Source organism: Leptodactylus fuscus, chromosome 4 (genome assembly GCF_031893055.1).
Source record: "Leptodactylus fuscus isolate aLepFus1 chromosome 4, aLepFus1.hap2, whole genome shotgun sequence".
NCBI lineage: Eukaryota > Metazoa > Chordata > Amphibia > Anura > Leptodactylidae > Leptodactylus > Leptodactylus fuscus.
In genome coordinates, this window is record NC_134268.1 from 126,295,643 (window position 1) to 126,320,746 (window position 25,104).

A 25,104-nucleotide genomic window follows, 5' to 3' on the forward strand; every position below is an offset into this window, starting at 1 on the left:
ATATCTAATAACTGATGGACACAGTAATATTTCAGGATTGAAATGAGGTTTATTGTACTAACAGAAAATGTGCAATATGCATTAAACCAAAATTTGACCGGTGCAAAAGTATGGGCACCTCAACAGAAAAGTGACATTAATATTTAGTAGATCCTCCTTTTGCAAAGATAACAGCCTCTAGTCGCTTCCTGTAGCTTTTAATCAGTTCCTGGATCCTGGATAAAGGTATTTTGGACAAACAATTCAAGTTCAGTTAAGTTAGATGGTCGCCGAGCATGGACAGCCCGCTTCAAATCATCCCACAGATGTTCAATGATATTCAGGTCTGGGGACTGGGATGGCCATTCCAGAACATTGTAATTGTTCCTCTGCATGAATGCCTGAGGATTTGGAGCGGTGTTTTGGATCATTGTCTTGCTGAACTATCCATCCCCGGCGTAACTTCAACTTCGTCACTGATTCTTGAACATTATTCTCAAGAATCTGCTGATACTGAGTGGAATCCATGCGACCCTCAACTTTAACAAGATTCCCGGTGCCGGCATTGGCCACACAGCCCCAAAGCATGATGGAACCTCCACCAAATTTTACAGTGGGTAGCATGTGTTTTTCTTGGAATGCTGTTTCTTTTTGGAGGCCATGCATAACGCCTTTTTTTATAACCAAACAACTCAATTTTTGTTTCCAAAATGAAGCTGCCTTGTCCAAATGTGCTTTTTCATACCTCAGGCAACGCTATTTGTGGCGTACGTGCAGAAACGGCTTCTTTCTCATCACTCTCCCATACAGCTTCTATTTGTGCAAAGTGCGCTGTATAGTTGACCGATGCACAGTGACACCATCTGCAGCAAGATGATGCTGCAGCTCTTTGGAGGTGGTCTGTGGATTGTCCTTGACTGTTCTCACCATTCTTCTTCTCTGCCTTTCTGATATTTTTTTTTGGCCTGCCACTTCTGGGCTTAACAAGAACTGTCCCTGTGGTCTTCCATTTCCTTACTATGTTCCTCACAGTGGAAACTGACAGGTTAAATCTCTGAGACAACGTTTTGTATCCTTCCCCTGAACAACTATGTTGAACAATCTTTGTTTTCAGATCATTTGACAGCGGGCTGTCCATGTTCGGCGACCATCAAACTTAACTGAACTTGAATTGTTTTGTAGAAAGAAATGGTCCAAAATACCTTCATCCAGGATCCAGGAACTGATTAAAAGCTACAGGAAGCGACTAGAGGCTGTTATCTTTGCAAAAGGAGGATGTACTAAATATTAATGTCACTTTTCTGTTGAGGTGCCCATATTTTTGCACCGGTCAAATTTTGGTTTAATGCATATTGCGCATTTTCTGTTAGTACAATAAACCTCATTTCAATCCTGAAATATTACTGTGTCCATCAGTTATTAGATATATCAAACTGAAATGGCTGTTGCAAACACCAAAATATTTAGAACTAAAAATGATTAAGATTAATAGGGGTGCCCAAACTTTTTCATAGGACTGTACTAGGAGTCCATAGCAGCTAAGGAAGAGAAGAAAGAAACTAGACTTCAGAATCATTTAGTTCTTTGTGTGGAGTGACCTTCGCTTGGTCTGATGTAGATTATGTAGCCTGATCTCGGTTGGGAGGAAGGACCTCCAGTAGTGCTCTTTCACAGTTGGGGTGAAGTAGTCGGTCACTTACAGTGCTGCCAAGTGCCGTCAAGGTTTCATACATGAGGTGGGATTTATTCTCCCGCATGGAGCTCATCACGGACAGTATCCTTCTCTCACCCACCACCTGTACTGGATCCAGGGGGCTCCCTAGGACGGAGCTGGCCCTTCTGATGAGCCTGACAAGTCTATTTCTGTCTCTGGTTGATATACTGCTCCCCCAGCAGGCTACACCGAAAAAAATGTCTGGAGCAACCACAGAGTTGAAAAAGGCCCTAAGATTGTGGCCCCTGGACTCCAAAGGTCGTCAGTCTCCTGACCCTTTCTATGTAGCACACCCAGGTGATCAGCTCAGTCCAGTTTATTATGAAGGGGCACACCCAGGTACTTATAGGTCTTGAGTATCTCAATGCATGTCCCTTGGATCTCCACTGGGATCGGAGAACTTCTCTATTTACTAAAGTCCACCACCATCTCCTTGGTCTTCCCAGCATTAATCCTGAGGTGGTTCTGCTGGCACCATTCAACAAAATCCCGGTTTAAGTCTCTGTATTCCATAACGTCACTATCAGTGATGAGTTCTACTATTGCAGAGTCATCGGAGTACTTCTGTAAGTAACAGCTAGATGAGTTGTGCCTAAAGTCAGCAGTGTACAGTGTGAGGAGAAATGCACAAGAACTGTACCTTGTGGTGCCCCCGTACTACAGATCACAGTGTCAGTCACACAGTCCCGGGATCTCACATATTGAGAGAGATGAGCGAACAGTGAAATATTCGTTATTCGTTTCGAATAGCCCCTCAATATTCGACTATTCAAACGAATACCAAACCCCATTATAGTCTATGGGGAAAAAACGTTTGTTTCAGGCGAAACCGCTATTCAACTCAGAAGGTTCACCAAGTCCACTATGACACCTCAGCAAATAATGACGACAACTCTGGAATGCAACTGGGACAGCAGATGCCTGGGGACATCTAACAAGCCCAAGTCACAGTTTTACCCCAACATCACAGCCCATTGTAACAGGTGTTACAATGGCTAGCGGATAATGCTTCCAGCTGCTTTTCCACCAGCCAGTCAGCCACTACCTGCAGTCGTGTTCATACCCAAGAGTCTGCCCCTTCCTCCCAACATGCCTAATCTTCCCAACAGACTCATCCCACCCTTGCCTCCTCCCAGGATTTCTTTTCGGGTCCTTTTTCTGTCTCTCCCTCTGTTGAGCCACTTCCCGAATCCCAGGAGCTACCAGACGGCTTTGTGTGTTCTGATGCCCAAATACTGGAGAATCCGCCATTTCCTGCCAAATTTGTGGTTGTGGACCCACAACCAGCATTTCTGGGCCTTAGTGATGATGACGAGACACAGTTGCCATCAGGGCAAGCTGTGGTTATGTGTGGTTTGCAGTAAGAGGAGAGTGAGCAATTGGAAGAGGAGTTGGTGGACGACGAGGCCACCGACCCGACATGGACAGGGGTGATGTCTAGCGGGGAAAGCAGTGTAGATGTCGAGGCAAGCGCAACAGCAAAAAAGGTAGTTGGAGGCAGAGGCATGTACAGAAGCCAGGTCTGAGGCAGCAAGGCCCAAGATGTTCCCTCTTCTAGCCACCCGAGAGAAACTCCCCCATCGAGGCCACATTCCTTGATGGTGTGGAGATTTTTCAATGTATACGCGAAGGACAAATTTAGTGCGGTTTGCACACTTTGCAAGTCTAAACTGAGTAGGGGCTCTGAAAAGAGCAAACTTACCACCTCTGGCATGTGCCATCATTTGGAAGGCAAGCCCTGGGCTCAGTGGGAGAGAGCAAACGCAGGACAATCGTCCGCCGGCGTTGCTATCACTGACTCTTCCACAGTTTCCAGTGCTGGAGATGCAGTCCAGACCACCAGCCTGGACACCTGCCTCTGACACTTTGTGGAGTTCACCCTCATCTGCCCCTTTTCCGGCCTTTGCTCCTCTCGCCTGCACCATCATGCGCCTCTTCCCAGCAACTCCCCATCTCCCAGGCGTTTCATCACTAGCAGAAGTACAGCGCAACCCCCCCACATGCCCAAGCCATCAACGGTCTCATATCAAAACTGCTGGCCCTGTAGATGTTGGCATTCCTGCTAGTAGAGACTCATGCCTTCCGTGACCTGATGGCAGCTGCGGCACCTCGCTATTATGCCCCTAGCCGTCAATACCTCTGTTGGTGTGCTGTCTCCGCCTTGCGCCAGCACGTGTCCCCTAACATTAGTCGGGCCCTGAGTTCCGCGCTTTGCTGTAAGGTCCACTTGACCACCGACGCATGGACAAGCGCCTGCGGTCAGGGACACTGCTTCTCTGTAATGACAGACCGGGTTAATGTAGTTGAGGATTGGTCCGGGGTGCAAACTGGGGTGGCCTATCTCCTCTCCCAGCCCAAAATTCCTGGCAGGCCCTCTCTGAAAGCCTACTCCTCCGCTGCAACCTCGACCACACCTGCGACCTGTAAATGCTTCAGCACTGGGGTGTGGAGACGTCAGCAGGTCGTGCTGAAGCTCATCAGCTTGGCCGACAGAAAACACACTTCCCCTGAGGTTAGGGATGCCATCCTCGATGCGATGGCAATGTGGTTTTCCCCGCTGCACCTGGGCCCAGGAATGTTGGCGTATGTGATAATGGCCGGAACCTGGTAGCAGATCTGGAACTTGCCAGACTCAAACACGGTCCACACATGGCCCACGTTTTCAACTTATTGGTGCAAAGGTTATTTGAAACCTACACCATTGTGCCTGATATACTGGTGAAAGTGCGCAAATTTTCATAAGTGAAGGCTTGAAAACATTCAGAGCACACTCCTTTCATCTTCACACCGTTGGCTGACGGAGGAAGACAAGGGGGATGAAGTAGCATTTCATGTCACTGTCCCACACGAGGCTTGAGGGGAAGTTCAGTGCGTCCCATTGCTTCAGCATGGATGGTGCAAAGGGGAGTGGAAAATGGAGGAAATGTAGAGTGACCCTTACAGTTGGGGACAGCGAAGTCATGCCAAGTAACACTCTGGCACACATGGCTGACTTCATGTTGGGTTGCTTTTCAAGATACCATAAACAATTGCCTCACATAATGAATTTTGACTTGATAGAATGATTCAGCACATAATACGGAAAAAGCACAAGTCAACTAAATCAAACAACCAATCGATTCAGATATATATATATATATATATATATATATATATATATATATATATATATATATATACAGTCCTATGAAAAAGTTTGGGCACCCCTATTAATCTTAATCATTTTTAGTTCTAAATATTTTGGTGTTTGCAACAGCCATTTCAGTTTGATATATCTAATAACTGATGGACACAGTAATATTTCAGGATTGAAATGAGGTTTATTGTACTAACAGAAAATACGCAATATGCATTAAACCAAAATTTGACCGGTGCAAAAGTATGGGCACCTCAACAGAAAAGTGACATTAATATTTAGTAGATCCTCCTTTTGCAAAGATAACAGCCTCTAGTCGCTTCCTGTAGCTTTTAATCAGTTCCTGGATCCTGGATGAAGGTATTTTGGACCATTCCTCTTTACAAAACAATTCAAGTTCAGTTAAGTTAGATGGTCGCCGAGCATGGACAGCCCGCTTCAAATCATCCCACAGATGTTCAATGATATTCAGGTCTGGGGACTGGGATGGCCATTCCAGAACATTGTAATTGTTCCTCTGCATGAATGCCTGAGGATTTGGAGCGGTGTTTTGGATCATTGTCTTGCTGAAATATCCATCCCCGACGTAACTTCAACTTCGTCACTGATTCTTGAACATTATTCTCAAGAATCTGCTGATACTGAGTGGAATCCATGCGACCCTCAACTTTAACAAGATTCCCGGTGCCGGCATTGGCCACACAGCCCCAAAGCATGATGGAACCTCCACCAAATTTTACAGTGGGTAGCAAGTGTTTTTCTTGGAATGCTGTTTCTTTTTGGACGCCATGCATAACGCCTTTTTTTTATAACCAAACAACTCAATCTTTGTTTCCAAAATGAAGTTGACTTCTCCAAATGTGCTTTTTCATACCTCAGGCAACTCTATTTGTGGCGTACGTGCAGAAACGGCTTCTTTCTCATCACTCTCCCTGACAGCTTCTCCTTGTGCAAAGTGCGCTGTATTGTTACCGATGCACAGTGACACCATCTGCAGCAAGATGATGCTGCAGCTCTCTGGAGGTGGTCTGTGGATTGTCCTTGACTGTTCTCACCGTTCTTCTTCTCTGCCTTTATGATATTTTTCTTGGCCTGCCACTTCTGGGCTTAACAAGAACTGTCCCTGTGGTCTTCCATTTCCTTACTATGTTCCTCACAGTGGAAACTGACAGGTTAAATCTCTGAGACAACTTTTTGTATCCTTCCCCTGAACAACTATGTTGAACAATCTTTGTTTTCAGATCATTGAAGAGCGGGCTGTCCATGTTCGGCGACCATCAAACTTAACTGAACTTGAATTGTTTTGTAGAAAGAAATGGTCCAAAATACCTTCATCCAGGATCCAGGAACTGATTAAAAGCTACAGGAAGCAACTAGAGGCTGTTATCTCTGCAAAAGGAGGATCTACTAAATATTAATGTCACTTTTCTGTTGAGGTGCCCATACTTTTGCACCGGTCAAATTTTGGTTTAATGCATATTGCGCATTTTCTGTTAGTACAATAAACCTCATTTCAATCCTGAAATATTACTGTGTCCATCAGTTATTAGATATATCAAACTGAAATGGCTAATGCAAACACCAAAATATTTAGAACTAAAAATGATTAAGATTAATAGGGGTGCCCAAACTTTTTCATAGGACTGTATATATATATATATATATATATATATATATATATATATATATAATATCAAAAAAATTTTATTGAAATATTTGGTAAATAAATACCATAAAAACAAATGGTACAGCAGGGCAGATGGATATTGCCAAACACATACGAAAATAAGACACAAAAGAATACAAGATAAAGACGTTCAAATAGACTATAATCAAAATATCAATAATGATGTCAAATTTTTGTTATATCAATAGTGGAGAATACCCACTGAGTGGCATGTATAAGAGTGTATATATATATACTATACACAGATTTTCTGTATACCACTTAGGTTTTTAAGGGTACACACCGTGGAAAGCTGGATTGAGCGTATATAGCCTTACAATTGCTGTGTATCCCCCTTAGGTTTGGGGGGGGGTACACACCTTTAAAAACTGGATTGAGCCTATATAGCCTGACAATTGCTGTGTATTTCACTTACGTTTGGGGTGGTACACACTATTAAAAACTGGATTGAGCGTATATAGCCTGACAATTGCTGTGTATCCCCCTTAGGTTTTTTTGGGGGTACACACCTTTAAAAACTGGATTGAGCATATATAGCCTGACAATTGCTGTGTATCCCGCTTAGGTTTGGGGGGGGGGGTGCACACCTTTAAAAACTGGATTAAGCATATATAGCCTGACAATTGCTGTGTATCCCAGTTAGGTTTTGGGGGTACACAGCGTGGAAAACTGGGTTGAGCGTATATAGCCTGACAATTGCTGTGTATCCCACTTTGACGTTTGGGGGTACACACCGTGGATATTTGGATTGAGTTTACATCGATTCCTCGCCCTGCAGTATAGCTCTGAAAAGAGCTGCTGTTGTTCTTTTTTCCTGCCTAGCAGAAGCTAATCCCTATCTAGCCCTCTGCAGATCTCTGTCCCTATCTCTCCAAGCCGCAAAATGAGACGAAGATGGCCGCGACTATTCTTATAAATCCGAGGTCACCTGATTTTGGCAGCCAGTGGCTTTTTCCAATTTTTTTTCAATGCCTAAGTTCTCGTAGTTCCTGTCCCACCTCCCCTGCGCAGTTATTGGTGCAAAAAAGCGCCAGGGAAGGTGGGAGGGGATACAAATTTTTACTGCGTTTGTCGCGTGGTATTCGATTGGAATCGAATACTTCGAACAGCCTGATATTCAATCGAATACCAATTCGATCGAACGCCGTTTGCTCATCTCTAGTACCGTATTTTACGGACTATAAGGCGCACTGGACTATAAGCCGCATTGCCCATGAGCGCCTTATAGTCCGTCTCGGTTCATATATAAGGCGCACCGGACTATAAGCCGCAGTCCGGTGCGCATTATATCTTATTGAAAGCGGCGGCAGGCAGACTTTGCCAGCGGCCGCTTAACCCCCCGCGTGCCAGCCGCTTCTATTGGAAGCGTTCGGCAGGCGAGGAGGGGCTCTATCAGCAAAATCATGCTGATAGAGCCCAACCGTAAACGTTAGGTTAAACTACCCCCCCCCCCCCCCCCGTTTTAAAATAAAAGCCTTAAACAGAATGTCAAACTTAACGAGCGGTGTAGGGTGGGCGGGCATTCAGGCCTCCTCTTCCTCCGATGTTCCGTCCTCCTCCGGCGCTCGCAAGCTGATAATGGCCAGGGCACATGCGCAGTAGATGCATTATGATATTGCGCATGCGCCCCGGCCATTATCAGCGAGCGCCGGAGGAGAAGGACGGAACATCGGAGGCAGAGGAGGCCTGAATGCCCGCCCGCCCTGCACCGCTGGGTAAGTTTCACGTTCTGTTTCAGGCCGGCGTGACAGCAGGGCTGCCGGACACTTCCTATTCATTTCTATGGGAGCCGACATGCGAGCGCTCCCCATAGAAATGAATGGACTGCTTTTTTCCATTCATTTCTATAGGGAGCGCTCGCATGCCGGCTCCCATAGAAATGAATGGGAAGTGTCTGTCCATTCATTTCTATGGGGAGCGCTCGCATGCCTGCTCCCATAGAAATGAATAGGAAGTGTCCGGCAGCCCTGCTGTAACGCCGGCGTGTACGGCTGTGATACACGCCGGCATTCGGTAGTGTGAATGCACCCTTACGGTGCCTTTTATGTATGTATGGAAGCGGCACGCAGACTTTGCCGCCGCTTCCATCCATATATAAGCCGCACCGGACTATAAGCCGCACTTACGATTTCTGAGGAAATCGTAGGTTTTTATGTGCGGCTTATAGTCCGGAAAATACGGTAGTCTAGTATCCAGTTGGACAGGTGGTGAGCCACCGGCTTCAACCTGGCGGCAGCAACCTCCGATGTCAGTCCATTCATTTGAGCCGACTCTGGACGGGGAAACCGCGACAGTCGTGGCAGGTGGGTTTTGACCCGAGAGTGATGTGGCTCCCTGCGTCACTCCCGGTGCCAAAATCACCCCACCGGCCCCCGTGTGAACTAGCCCTAAGATTCAGATAAGGATCACAAAATATCAGTAAAGCTGGCCAAATAGTTCTTCCAAGTATTCCCCTGACCGCTATTACCTTTCCTTATTTTCCAAAATGCATTTGGTCTGATTGGGAAGAGGGGAATAAACCACTTACAGACACCTTTGGTAGTGGTTTATATTCCCTGAGAACTAATGGATTGGGCATGATGTAATCCAGCTTCCCAAACATCTAAATCAGGGGAGAGCCAGTAGACCCCCATACATATTAGATAGTTGGTTGGTCCCACTATTATCTGAGGGTTTTGCGCACATTGATCTAATGTGTATGACTAGCTTAAATATGTATATATGAAAACAATTAGCCACTAGCTCCAGTGAAATGTCCAGCTTTTCTTATCATATGCACCTTAATGTATTTCTTTGTTTTCTTTTTGTGGGCCAAGGTTCACTTTTCAATGGCACAATTGTGGGGTAAAAATGAAAATTGCCAATTTCACTTTTTTTTTTATAATCCATTTTGGAAGGTGGATTAATATAAAACGGCCACTCTAACAAAATCCGTTCAGCCGTTTGGCTGTGAGTATAATATTAATAGGATATATATATATATATATATATATATATATATATATATATATATATATTACATTTTTCCATAATAAGGCATTTGGAGAAGGTAATTTTAAAAAATTAAAAAAATTTTAAATACTCCCTTAAGAAACATGAGTCAACCTGCTTCACCATCTGATCCAGGGTGGCCCGTGTGTTCCACATCACGCCACTAATTGGTCCTCATGGAGGCTGAAAGGAGGAGCTGAGGCAGCCATGGGCATGATCGGAGATCAGTAAGCAGGACTGCGGCACTGAGAGTATTTCTTAAGCAAATTTGCAAGTTAGCCTGGCAGTATTGTTCAGACCAAGCAGGCCCTTTATAGACCCCAGAGTATAATATGCGGAGGCTCCAGGGGAGGTGAATAGACATAACTAACAACAGTGTTATTTATATCTCCTTGGGTCTTTGGGCCTTCTGAATTATGTTAGAGACTACTGAGGCCCAATCTCGCCCTCACCAGTCTCTGACGTTATTCAAAAGGCCTGAAAACCCACGCTGTAGAGCCAGAAGAGGTGAGTAACACTGTTGCTAGTTTTGTCTAATCACTTTCCCTGGGCCTCCGTTCATCATACTATAATAATAAAAAATTGTATAAATTTGTAGCAAAAACCATAGTGGCCACTATGAAACCTTATATTGTATGGAGGGGCTACTGTGGGACATTATGATACATATGTAGCACCCCTCAAATCCTCTTCTGGCCACCCAGTTATCACTGAAGTTGTCTTCACAAGTGCAGTTTGAGGGTAAGTCAGTGCTGCGATCACTCACAAGATTTAGAGGTGACATTTGCACAAAAATCATGACACTGTCCCACCTCAGAAATGCATGCTGTTTTTTTGTAGAGGTCACTGCTGAGGCATGATTGGCTGCAGTGGTGACTGGTCCTCAAAGTGCATGTGAGAAGGCAACAGCACCTCCAGGTGGTAGAAGTGATTACTGGGAGGTTGGCATAGAGATTGTCTGGTTTTGTTTTTTTAGTTCAACAAATTCCTACATTAAGATTAAGACTAAGACGTGAGGCACCATTTTACATTATTTGGGTGACCCCTTTAAAAGTTAATATGCACTTATTTTTATTTTTCAGTGGTGAAGCCATTTGGAGATCTGAAATCAGGTGATGAAACAGACTTTCAGCTTTTTCCTCCAGTAATACTTCCCTCAGAATACTGTGACACATTACAAGGGTCAATGGAGCAACTTACTAAAGGCCTTGAGACCGGAATTGTCCTTATTCAGTTTGAGGTTCTGTTTTGTTTTTTGTTTTTTTAAGTAATATAAAATGTTATAATTTTTTCTGTTTGAATTGATGTATTATTCTATTCTAAAAATAATAACTTGTCATTTGCCATTTATGTGTTGTCTAAATCCCTTAAAGGGGTGCTGAGTTGAAAGAAAAGTTGAAATTTCTGCAGGATCTTGCTGGGCTATCTGCTCTATGATTGTGTAAGCCTTTGTACATAGTAACCTATCAATTTTTCTGCTGCTAATAATCACATTATAGCTGCAGCATGTTTTATACTTGTCTTTGAGGCAGGGGGATGTACAATAAGAAGCATTCTGACCTTATCCATTATTACTAATGCTGGTGTATTTACATATAATTCTGCCAGGAGTAACTGTACAATAGCAAAGGAGAAAAGCCTAATGTAGGACATTCAGTAACACTGGACTGCAAATACATGCAGGCATAATGCGTTCTATAATATCCCTGACACAGATAAATAGCAATCTATGAACACAGTCAGTAAAGCTTCTTACAGTCTATAAATAATATCTTATCTGTAATCAAACAAGCAACCAGAAGTAGATATAAATACATAAGTAGTTAATTTTTACATTGTATACTGAGAGATGGTTCAGAATGTTCAGTTTGGTTCCGATCTGCATTCATTGTGTGAAGATTGCAGACCCTCTTTCTTTCACTCAATTTGAAGACTTCTTGCTTATCTATTGGATGAATTTACCTCGCAATAGTGAGCGAAATAAACATTTGCTTGAAGGGAGACACCTAGTGGCAGCAACTTTATAGAGGATTTTCAGACAGAAAGCAGCAAAAATTTTTATTAGAATACATTACATTTTTATCCAGACTCACATGCTCTATTTAATAAATGAGACTAAACTGTCTGAAAAGTAAGTTACCATGATGTATGTAGAAACTTTTGCATAGTTTTATTATATAAATAATTTGATGTTCCACGTGAGTGGAATTTGGATCCACTGTATACTGCAATATTGCAGTGTAGCCTATTATATCCTAGTCCCCTTACAATTCTGAACAAGCAGCACACATTCAGGGATATTGTAACTTTAAACAGAGCCGCAGGCGCTTATTGGTGATTTTTTAAGGACAAAACTCAAACCTGACAAAAGTCAAAAGATAACTAGGTCACCTAAATCACTCAACACGTAGTGAGCCAAAAATATTAAAATTTTACTTTTAATCATGACATTGAAAATATCAAAATATCATCCACAATATCATAGAACCAGTATAAATGCTTTGTCTACCAAATACAGCTCACCTACCATACGCTGCTCACGCAAATGCTGCTCACCTAACATACAATGTGCACCACTGCATTACCTAAATCAACCGCTAGACCCTGTATGGCAAGTGTGGCGCCTAGATTGGTTACCATTAGCTGAAGCCACACTGTCCTGGAAAAGCTTATCTGCAGAGGCCCTGGCTGTTGTATTTCCACAGATGTAATATTGATCCTAGGGACAGGCCATCAATATTAGAAACATGGATAAATCCTTTAAAGAGGTTGTCACCTCCTGTGACCGCTAAGACCAATTAGGTACAGGATTTCCAGAAATGAGGCACCACCATGGGATCCAACAGGATAGGCTAGGCTACAAATACCTGGTCTGTGCATTGGTAAGAGTCTGAGGTGGTAGATTAGTGTGCTTGCATGTATTCAAGATACAGAGTACATGAGCACTAGCCTGCATGTGTCTGTGAAAAGGACACAGCAACATCTACGTAAAGCCTTGAAGGACAAGTATCGCAATCGGATATTAAAAGGCAGATTGCCTGAATGAGCAAATATTAACAAAACCTAGAATTTCAGAATCTATTTCTAAACCCCTGGATGGGAATGATCCTCAAATTAATATTAAAGCCAAAACTCAGAGCCGGCCTCAGCACCTGGCTTACCCAAGGTCCTGAGGGGTCCAACTTGGCAGTGGCGCAGGTTACAGATCCCGCAGCCAGCTGGAAATGGCCGGGGCCCTGGACCACCATGATAGCATTCAGGGATAGCCTGATTCCGCGACCACTATACATATCCCAGAAAATAATTGCATCGGCTCTGGGGGGGAAGGGGGGTTCTTGGGGGCGCATAATAATATGTGGGGGCCACTGTGGAGCACATAATACTGTGTGGGGTCCACTGTGGAGCATATAATACTATGTTGTGGCCACTATGAAACATGTAATACTCTGTGGGGACCACTCTGGTGCATGCAATACTGTGTGGGAGCCACTCTGGAACACATAATACTGTGTGTGGGCCACTCTAGAGCACGTAATACACTCATCATATTCTTGATAACTGCAGTTCTGGGTACTAAAGCTGTACCCCTTTAAACTATCTGAGATATGGCTGCAGCACCCGCCACTATCAACAATTCGCTCTAGGGAAAGGATAGGGGGCCCCGTATGAAAGTTTACACTAGGGCCCACAAGACTTTAGTTACGCCACTCTATGACATTGTCGTACCCTGGATAATGTACTTAATGTCATATGTGGATATAAACTGCTGTTTGGGCACAACTGGACACAAAAGGGAAGGCGTACCATGTAGTTTTTGAAGCACAGATTTAGACTGTTTGGTATTTGGACGTCATGACATAGAACAGTTTCTAAAATGAGGTAACTTTTGAGGGGTGTCCATTATACTGGAACATTAGAGGCTCTGCAAATGTGACATGGCACCTAAAAACTATTCCTGCAAAATCTGCCCTCTAAAGTCCAAATATCGCTGTTTCTATTCTGAGCCCACCATGTGCCCATGCAGGACCATATGGGGTATTCCTTTGTTCAAAAGAAATTGTGTAACAAACTTTGAGAGGATTTTCCTCCCTTGTCCTTTTGTGAAAATTTTGGGTAAAATTGATGGTTTATTGGAAAAAAAAATTATTTTTCACTTTCATCTGTAAAATGCTCACTATGTCCCCTGATCTGTTCTGTGAGGGATGTAGTTTACAAAATGAGGTCAGTTTTGGGGATTTATGTTATACTGGTACTTTAGGGAATTCAGCAAATGCGACATGGCACTATTCCAGTAAAATCTGCCCTCCAAAAGCCAAATAACGCTCTTTCCATTCCGAGCCCTGCCATGTACCCATACAGCAGATAGCAACCACATATGGGGTATTGCCTTATTCAGGAGCAATTGTTTAATAAATTGTGGGGTGCATTTTCTCCTTTGACCCTTTCTGAAAATGAAAACTTTGGGGATAAAGTGACGTTTTAGTTATTTTCCATTTACACATCCCAATGTTAATAAAATATGTGAAAAGGCTGTGGGGTCAAAATGCTGTGGGGTGTAGTTTAAAAAATAGGGTCACTTTTTTTTTGGGGGGGGGGGGTCCTTTCTATTAGTACTCTAGGGGCTCTGCAAATGTAACATAGCACCTGAAAACAATTCCAGCAAAATCTGCTTTTTAAACATCCAGTGTTGCTACTTTGTTTCTGCTGTGTGCCCAAAAATCAGTTTATACCCACATGTGGGGTATTTCTGTGCTCAGGAGAAGTTGCATAACAAACTGTGAGATGCATTTCTCCTTTAACCCTTTGTGAATGTGTTAATTTTAGGTCTAAATGAATGTATTATTGAAAAAGATGAAATGACTAAATTTTATTTCCATATTGTTTTAATTCTTGTGAAATGATTAAAGGGTTAACAAACTTCCCAAATACTTTTTGGAATTATTTGAGGAGTGCAATTTTGAAAATGGGGTAATTTATGGAGATTTATAATATATGGGCCTTTATGACGTGATCCCTAAAGATTTTTTTTTTTAATTCTATTTTTTAGAAATTAAAATGTTTATCAATGTTTACCACTAACATGAAGTACAATGTTACAAGTACAAAAGTTTTGAAAAATCACAAACATCTAATCACAATGTACAAATACATTAATGGACAGTTCTTAAAGTTCTAAACAACAATTAGATAAATATAAGATGGTTTGCCCTTTCTAAACTCAATATCAAAGAAAAAAAACTGTTAAAAGGACTAAAACTTAACTTTTATTGAACTCATTTCAAGTGATTAAAGTGCATTAAAAAAACCGCTGATGTTTAAAGGGATCCTGTCTTTTAAACACAATTTTTTCTCCCTAACATGTTGGAATAGCCTTAAGAAAGGCTATTCGTCTCCTACCTTTTCTTTTCTTCTCCGCGCCGCCATTCGCTTAAAATCTCGTTTTTTTTCAGTATGCAAATGAGCTCTCTCGCAGCACTGGGGGCGGGCCCCAGCGCTCAAACAGCACTGGGGGCATCCCCAATGCTGCCAGAGAGCTCTCCAGCGCCGCCTCCATCTTCTTCTGCAACGAGGTCTTCACTGCGTCTTCTTCCGGCAGCGTCGTCTTCTAGGCCTAGGGCAAGCGACTGCGCATGTCCACCGGCCACAAGAAAATGGCCTCTTACAATACTGTAGAAGCGGCCATTTTTCTTGGGGCTGCGAGTATGCGCAGTCGGCTTGCCCTAGGCCCGAGGCATAGAAGGAAGAAGACGCCACCAAAAGAAGACATGGTGAAGACCTTGTTGCAGAAGAAGATGGAGGTGGCACTGGAGAGCTCTCTGGCAGCATTGGGGGCGCCCCCCAGTGCTGTTTGAGCGCTGGGGCCCGCCCCCAGTGCTGGAAGAGAGCTCAATTTCATACCGAGAAGAACTGGGATTGCAGGCGAAAGGTGGCATGGAGAAGAAAAGGAAAGGTAGGAGACTAATAGCCTTTCTTAAGGCTATTCCGACATGTTAGGGAGATAAAATTGTGTTTAAAAGATAGGATCCCTTTAAGGAGAGGAATACTGCGTATGTGGTATCTACAGCGAGCATATGCCCTGCCCTGCAAAATTATACTAATACACTTATTACACCCCCTCTGTATTTACCTGATCTTTCAGCCTGAATGACTAGTACAGCCTCACAAATGCATGCTACCAGCTTCCTACTTGAAAGTGCTCATGAGCTGTGCATACACTGTGGGCCCACCTATGGTGTACAAGCTAATAGAAATTAACGTGCAGCTGATGAACTAGGATTTCAGTGCTGGCCTCCACCCTTGCCTGAATTAGCTACAGCCGTTTTTAATGCAATTCGTTCACTTGAAATGAATTCAATAAAAGTTAAGTTTTAGTTCTTTTAACATTTGTTTTTTCTTTCATACAGTACATAAAGTTCTAATGATCCCTTTACACCAAAGCCATTTCACCAGCATCACAGATGTTTTGGGAGAGGTTGTTCCTTCAAAATCCACTAGTGTAGGTTGAGTAGGGAACCTGTTCTTGTGATACTGAAGCTGGGAGCTTGCTCGTTATGTTTCTTCTATGCTCTTTGGGGCAAGGACATCTTTCCATTTTCCAGTGCTCCTGACATCTTGCAACCAAAGAGAATATTAAACCACAATTTGAGGCAGAGAGCAAACACATAACTTGTTTTTCCTTTCTTCTTCTTTTGCTTTTATTAAACCCTTTACCTTTATTTCTTTATCTTTACCATAGTCTTTAAGAATAAAAAAAAGAAAAAGTGCATATATTAACTGTGCATGTTTTTCCATCTGTACATTGTGTAGAAATAACATATAATTTTGTTATTATTCATGTTTTACAGCAGTTATATCGGAAGAAACCAGGACTGGCTATTACTTGTGCAAAGACTGGTCAGAATATGGATAAAAACCGGTATAAAGATGTCTTGCCTTGTGAGTATGTCAGTTTATGTGCAATCAGTTTATTAAAGAGTTTGCAAATACAATATAAAATGGGAAAAACCCACAAAATAATATGAACAAACAAAAGGCCTCGACTGTATACAAAAGGCTAGGGGAAACCCGCCCAACATTTTGAGACATAACATAATATGCTTCATCAATTAATTGATATCAATGTGTCAGGTGAGAAACATCAAAGAACAAACTCCCATTAACCAATGCTGAAAGAGCACTAACCAGTGGCAGCAGCAAGAAGTTTTTTCATGGCATTCTGTGGACCCACTTATACATGTGGAAGACAGTTTCAACCAATTTAGGAATGAATCAATCCTTGCAAATCACCTACACCCACATGTGCTGTTTGTCTTCTAGAATATTGCAGCAAAACAACGCAACAAGTCACATGTCTCCAACAGTGGTTGGAAGAGCATGAATAAGACTTCCAAGTACTTCCCTGGCACTCTAATTCCTCAAATTTTAGCCTAATAGAGTTTAGGTGGGACCACCTCGATTGTCATTTTCGCTCTCCCACTCACGCTGAAGCAAATGTGGGTTGCACTGCAGTCAGCATGGCTCCAGATATCTGAGACAACCTTTCAGCATCTTATTGATTCATTCCCAGCTCATCTAGTTGCTGTCCATCCTGTACATGGAGGTTATTCTGGATATTAGCTGGTTATAATAATGTGACTTGACTATGACTTGTAGTCTTGAAACAGATTGTGCCAAGTATACAACCCCTTTTCATATATCATATTCACATACAGTATATGGATTTCAGAGAGGGATTCTCCCTGTTTGGAATCCTATTAATCCTATAATTGAATGGCTCCTCCTCTGACTGATTCAGCACCTTTGATTAGAATTGATAATTAGTGATCTCTTGCTCAATCACAGCAATTGTTTTGTTTTCAAGCTGCATTGTGACAGGTAATGTAGTGTTGTCAAGTAATGCTACGTTCACACTACTATTAGGAAAGTCTGTTGCTGTCATCTGTCATTCCCATTGTCCATTCCCATTGACTCTAATGTAAACAACATGACACAATCTTTCTTCAAATGTGTTTGTTTAACTTTCTAGCAGAAAAAAATGTCTTCCATCAGAAAAGTAAAAAACATGACAGAAGAAAGATTCTGTCATGTTTTTTTTACATCGGGTTGAATGCGGAATGACACCCAACAGAGGGGTCTCCATCTCCTTCTGTCATTTAATGTCCATTTTTTTCATCTCGTGACAGATGATAACAACAAAAACACGAACCAACTCTTAAAATTATGCCTAGTGTCAGTGGCCGCATCATTGTCTGCTTTCCCTTTGGCGAAAATGTAGTGACTAGTAATGTTACCCATATTTATTTTACAGTTCAGCATGCTAATGTCAGGGTATGTTTTCATCTGCAGGTTTTGATATTTTTTTTATTGTGTAGTTTCATTGTGTCATTTTGCCAGGAGCCTATAATGTGAATGCCTTTTCCCTACACTTTTTCATAGTAACTGATACAAATATGTGGTGGATTGTAAATGTAATCCTGCTGGACTTGTATGTTCTCTTACGTAATATTACAATATATGTTTTTGGTATTCAGGCATTGGTAGCTTCATATACTGTACAGAATATATATATATATATATATATATATATATATATATATATATCATTTTTTTCTTTTTAATAGCATAAATAACATGCAGGTTATAGAACACAACTTACTAACTGAGAATATTATGTCATATTTCCTATATGCAGATGATACAACTCGAGTAATCTTACAAGGGAATGAAGACTACATAAACGCAAGTTATCTAGATGTAAGTGAATACAATTTGTTACAAATGCTTTGCATTTTTCACTGTGATTAGAAGAAATGATGTGATAAAATAGAAGCTCAATTTATATTCACATACCTTTTCACATACACCCAAAAAATGAATGAAAAGATTAATCTATAATCTAGTATTGTCCTTTTTAAGTGGAGAACGTCATTACAGTTCAATTCAGTCATTTCCCATAACCGTAGGTGCAAGTAGTCAGAATGTTATTATCTAAGTATATGAAACTAGCACCTCCATTACTTTACTGAGAAGGCCTAATGCCTGAGTTAGACATAATTATTAGAGATGAGCGAACAGTGTTCTATCGAACTCATGTTCGATCGGATATTAGGCTGTTCGGCATGTTCGAATCGAATCGAACACCGCGTGGTAAAGTGCGCCATTACTCGATTCCCCTCCCACCTTCCCTGGCGCCTTTTTTGCTCCAATAACAGCGCAGGGTAGGTGGGACAGGAACTACGACACCGGTGACGTTGAAAAAAGTAGGCAAAACCCATTGGCTGCCGAAAACATGTGACCTCTAATTTAAAAGAACAGCGCCGCCCAGGTTCGCGTCATTCTGAGCTTGCAATTCACCGAGGACGGAGGTTTCCGTCCAGCTAGCTAGGGCTTAGATTCTGGGTAGGCAGGGACAGGCTAGGATAGGAAGGAGAAGACAACCAACAGCTCTTGTAAGAGCTAAATTCCAGGGAGAAGCTTGTCAGTGTAACGTGGCACTGACGGGCTCAATCGCCGCAACCCAGCTTTCCCAGGATCCTGAATGGAATACACTGTCAGTGTATTCCCGTATACCCGATATATACCCCGATACCCGTTCCAACGGTGTGCCCCCCCACCTTCACCCCAGAAATACCCTGCAAGTCCCCTAGCAATAGAATTGGGGCTATATACACCCACAATTTTTACTACTGGTATACAGTGCCATTGTCTGACTGGGAATTCAAAGAATATATTGGGAATACAAATACCCTCATTTCTTGCTACTGCCATATAGTGCCAGTTTCTGACTGGTAATTCAAAGAATATATTGGGGTTACGTGCACCCACAATTTTTACTACTGGTATACAGTGCCATTGTCTGACTGGGAATTCAAAGAATATATTGGGAATACAAATACCCTCATTTCTTGCTACTGCCATATAGTGCCAGTGTCTGACTGGGAATTCAAAGAATATATTGGGGTTACGTGCACCCACAATTTTTACTACTGGTATACAGTGCCATTGTCTGACTGGGAATTCAAAGAGTATATTGGGAATACAAATACCCTCATTTCTTGCTACTGCCATATAGTGCCAGTGTCTGACTGGTAATTCAAAGAATATATTGGGGTTACGTGCACCCACAATTTTTACTACTGGTATACAGTGCCATTGTCTGACTGGGAATTCAAAGAATATATTGGGAATACAAATACCCTCATTTCTTGCTACTGCCATATAGTGCCAGTGTCTGACTGGGAATTCAAAGAATATATTGGGGTTACGTGCACCCACAATTTTTACTACTGGTATACAGTGCCATTGTCTGACTGGGAATTCAAAGAATATATTGGGGTTATAAATACCCTCATTTCTTGCTACTGCCATATAGTGCCAGTTTCTGACTGGTAATTCAAAGAATATATTGGGGTTACGTGCACCCACAATTTTTACTACTGGTATACAGTGCCATTGTCTGACTGGGAATTCAAAGAATATATTGGGAATACAAATACCCTCATTTCTTGCTACTGCCATATAGTGCCAGTTTCTGACTGGTAATTCAAAGAATATATTGGGGTTACGTGCACCCACAATTTTTACTACTGGTATACAGTGCCATTGTCTGACTGGGAATTCAAAGAATATATTGGGAATACAAATACCCTCATTTCTTGCTACTGCCATATAGTGCCAGTGTCTGACTGGGAATTCAAAGAATATATTGGGGTTACGTGCACCCACAATTTTTACTACTGGTATACAGTGCCATTGTCTGACTGGGAATTCAAAGAGTATATTGGGAATACAAATACCCTCATTTCTTGCTACTGCCATATAGTGCCAGTGTCTGACTGGTAATTCAAAGAATATATTGGGGTTACGTGCACCCACAATTTTTACTACTGGTATACAGTGCCATTGTCTGACTGGGAATTCAAAGAATATATTGGGAATACAAATACCCTCATTTCTTGCTACTGCCATATAGTGCCAGTGTCTGACTGGGAATTCAAAGAATATATTGGGGTTACGTGCACCCACAATTTTTACTACTGGTATACAGTGCCATTGTCTGACTGGGAATTCAAAGAATATATTGGGGTTATAAATACCCTCATTTCTTGCTACTGCCATATAGTGCCAGTTTCTGACTGGTAATTCAAAGAATATATTGGGGTTACGTGCACCCACAATTTTTACTACTGGTATACAGTGCCATTGTCTGACTGGGAATTCAAAGAATATATTGGGGTTATAAATACCCTCATTTCTTGCTACTGCCATATAGTGCCAGTTTCTGACTGGTAATTCAAAGAATATATTGGGGTTACGTGCACCCACAATTTTTACTACTGGTATACAGTGCCATTGTCTGACTGGGAATTCAAAGAGTATATTGGGAATACAAATACCCTCATTTCTTGCTACTGCCATATAGTGCCAGTTTCTGACTGGTAATTCAAAGAATATATTGGGGTTACGTGCACCCACAATTTTTACTACTGGTATACAGTGCCATTGTCTGACTGGGAATTCAAAGAATATATTGGGGTTATAAATACCCTCATTTCTTGCTACTGCCATATAGTGCCAGTTTCTGACTGGTAATTCAAAGAATATATTGGGGTTACGTGCACCCACAATTTTTACTACTGGTATACAGTGCCATTGTCTGACTGGGAATTCAAAGAGTATATTGGGAATACAAATACCCTCATTTCTTGCTACTGCCATATAGTGCCAGTTTCTGACTGGTAATTCAAAGAATATATTGGGGTTACGTGCACCCACAATTTTTACTACTGGTATACAGTGCCATTGTCTGACTGGGAATTCAAAGAATATATTGGGGTTATAAATACCCTCATTTCTTGCTACTGCCATATAGTGCCAGTTTCTGACTGGTAATTCAAAGAATATATTGGGGTTACGTGCACCCACAATTTTTACTACTGGTATACAGTGCCATTGTCTGACTGGGAATTCAAAGAGTATATTGGGAATACAAATACCCTCATTTCTTGCTACTGCCATATAGTGCCAGTTTCTGACTGGGAATTCAAAGAATATATTGGGGTTACGTGCACCCACAATTTTTACTACTGGTATACAGTGCCATTGTCTGACTGGGAATTCAAAGAATATATTGGGGTTATAAATACCCTCATTTCTTGCTACTGCCATATAGTGCCAGTTTCTGACTGGTAATTCAAAGAATATATTGGGGTTACGTGCACCCACAATTTTTACTACTGGTATACAGTGCCATTGTCTGACTGGGAATTCAAAGAGTATATTGGGAATACAAATACCCTCATTTCTTGCTACTGCCATATAGTGCCAGTGTCTGACTGGGAATTCAAAGAATATATTGGGGTTACGTGCACCCACAATTTTTACTACTGGTATACAGTGCCAATTTCTAACTAGGAATTCAAAATGCGCAAGGCTCCCGGAAAGGGACGTGGACGAGGCCGTGGGCGAGGTCGGGGGAATGGTTCTGGGGAGCAAGGTAGCAGTGAAGCCACAGGGCGTCCCGTGCCTACTCCTGTGGGGCAGCAAGCATTGCGCCACTCCACAGTGCCAGGGTTGCTTGCCACATTAACTAAACTGCAGGGTACAAACCTTAGTAGGCCCGAGAACCAGGAACAGGTCTTGCAATGGCTGTCAGAGAACGCTTACAGCACATTGTCCAGCAGCCAGTCAGACTCTGCCTCCTCTCCTCCTATTACCCAACAGTCTTGTCTTCCTTCCTCCCAAAATTCCGAAGCTTTACAGAACAATAACCCAAACTGTCCCTGCTCCCCAGAGCTGTTCTCCGCTCCTTTCATTGTCCCTCAACCTGCCTCTCCACGTCACGATTCCACGAACCTAACAGAGGAGCATCTGTGTCCAGATGCTCAAACACTAGAGTCTCCTCCATCTCCGTTCGATTTGGTGGTGGATGACCAGCAACCCACCCTCATCGACGATGATGTGACGCAGTTGCCGTCAGGGCATCCAGTTGACCGGCGCATTGTGCGGGAGGAGGAGATGAGACAGGAGTTGGAAGAGGAAGTGGTGGATGATGAGGACACTGACCCGACCTGGACAGGGGGGATGTCAAGCGGGGAAAGTAGTGTGGATGTTGAGGCAGGTGCAGCACCAAAAAGGGTAGCTAGAGGCAGAGGTCAGCAGCTTAGGCGAAGCCAGGCCACACCCGGAATCTCCCAAGATGTTCCAGTTCGTACCCAGCCCCGAAAAACTCCCACCTCGAGGGCACGTTTCTCGAAGGTGTGGAGTTTTTTCAAGGAATGCGCCGAGGACAGATATAGTGTTGTCTGCACAATTTGCCTCTCGAAATTGATTAGGGGCTCTGAGAAGAGCAACCTGTCCACCACTTCAATGCGCCGTCATTTGGAATCCAAGCACTGGAATCAGTGGCAGGCAGCAACGGCAGGACAAAGGCCGCCTGCCGTTCACGCCACTGCCACTGCCTCTGCCACTGCCTCTGCCTCTGCCACTGCCACTGCTGACTGTGCTGGCGATGCACTCCAGAGGACGAGCCAGGACACCACTTCATCTGCCTCCGCCACTTTGTTGACTTCTACCTCATCCTCCCCTGGTCCTGTCTTATCTCCTTCTCCTGCACCATCAAAGGCACCATCAGGCGTTTCTTTACAACAACCCACCATCTCTCAGACATTGGAGCGGCGGCAGAAATACACTGCTAACCACCCACACGCGCAAGCCTTGAACGCCAACATCGCTAAACTGCTGGCCCAGGAGATGTTGGCGTTCCGGCTTGTTGAAACTCCCGCCTTCCTGGACCTGATGGCAACTGCGGCACCTCGCTATGCCGTCCCTAGCCGTCACTACTTCTCCCGGTGTGCCGTCCCCGCCTTGCACCAGCACGTGTCACTCAACATCAGGCGGGCCCTTAGTTCCGCGCTTTGCACAAAGGTCCACTTGACCACCGACGCGTGGACAAGTGCATGCGGACAGGGACGCTACATTTCACTGACGGCACACTGGGTGAATGTAGTTGAGGCTGGGACTGCTTCCCAAACTGGCCCGGTGTACCTCGTCTCCCCGCCTAACATTCCTGGCAGGGACACGAGAAGAACACCCCCCTCCTCCTCCTCCTCCTCTACCGCCTCCTCCTCCGCCACCGCCTCCTCCTCCGCCACCGCCTCCTCCTCCGCTGTTAGATTGACCCCAGCTACGAGTTGGAAACGTTGCAGCACTGGCGTTGGTAGACGTCAGCAGGCTGTGCTGAAGCTGATCAGCTTGGGGGACAGACAGCACACTGCCTCCGAGGTGAGGGATGCCCTCCTCGATGAGACGGCAATATGGTTTGAGCCGCTGCACCTGGGCCCAGGCATGGTCGTTTGTGATAACGGCCGGAACCTGGTAGCAGCTCTGGAGCTTGCCGGACTCCAACATGTTCCATGCCTGGCCCACGTCTTCAACCTAGTGGTGCAACGTTTCCTAAAGAGCTACCCCAATGTTCCAGAGCTACTGGTGAAAGTGCGGCGCATGTGCGCCCACTTTCGCAAGTCGACAGTAGCCGCTGCTAGCTTAAAATCTCTCCAGCAACGCCTGCATGTGCCACAACACCGGCTTTTGTGCGACGTCCCCACACGCTGGAACTCAACGTTTCAGATGTTGAATAGAGTGGTTGAGCAGCAGAGACCTTTGATGGAATACCAGCTACAAAACCCTAGGGTGCCACAAAGTCAGCTGCCTCAGTTTCACATCCATGAGTGGCCATGGATGAGAGACCTTTGTGACATCCTACGGGTCTTTGAGGAGTCCACAAGGAGGGTGAGCTCTGAGGATGCGATGGTGAGCCTTACAATCCCGCTCTTGTGTGTTCTGAGAGAATCCCTGATTGACATCAGGGATAACTCAGATCACACAGAGGAGTTAGGGATAGCATCCGATCCGTCACAGCTGGAGAGTAGGTCCACACATCTGTCCGCTTCACTGCGTTTAATGGAGGAGGAGGAGGAGGAGGAGGAGGAAGAAGAGTTGTCCGATGATGTGATGGTGATACAGGAGGCTTCCGGGCAACTTCGAATCGTCCCATTGTTGCAGCGCGGATGGGTAGACATGGAGGATGAGGAGGAAATGGAGATTGAACTTTCCGGTGGGGCCAGAGGAGTCATGCCAACTAACACTGTGGCAGACATGGCTGAGTTCATGTTGGGGTGCTTTACAACCGACAAGCGTATTGTCAAAATCATGGAGGACAACCAGTACTGGATCTTTGCTATCCTTGACCCCCGGTATAAAAACAACATCTCGTCTTTTATTCCGGTAGAGGGGAGGGCCAATCGCATCAATGCTTGCCACAGGCAATTGGTGCAGAATATGATGGAGATGTTTCCAGCATGTGACGTTGGCGGCAGGGAGGGCAGTTCCTCCAGTAGGCAACCAAGTTCTCACCGGTCCACACAAACGAGGGGCACACTGTCTAAGGTCTGGGACACCTTGATGGCACCCCCTCGCCAAAGTGCCGCCACGGAGGGTCCTAGTGTCACCAGGCGTGAGAAGTATAGGCGCATGTTGCGGGAATACCTTTCCGACCACAGCCCTGTCCTCTCCGACCCCTCTGCGCCCTACACGTAT

General features: G+C 43.7%; 1 protein-coding gene across 2 annotated transcripts in view; it reads left to right on the top strand.

Annotated features, from left to right (window-relative positions):
- The window catches only part of PTPN3 (protein tyrosine phosphatase non-receptor type 3), a 247,473-nt gene that overhangs the window by 193,643 nt on the left and 28,726 nt on the right, over window positions 1-25,104 (top strand). For both annotated transcript variants that reach the window (XM_075270995.1, XM_075270996.1), the window contains exons 20-22: window positions 10,590-10,747; window positions 16,353-16,443; window positions 18,200-18,261. In XM_075270995.1, coding sequence (XP_075127096.1) covers window positions 10,590-10,747; window positions 16,353-16,443; window positions 18,200-18,261 — 311 coding nt within the window. The remainder of the gene's footprint in view (window positions 1-10,589; window positions 10,748-16,352; window positions 16,444-18,199; window positions 18,262-25,104) is intronic.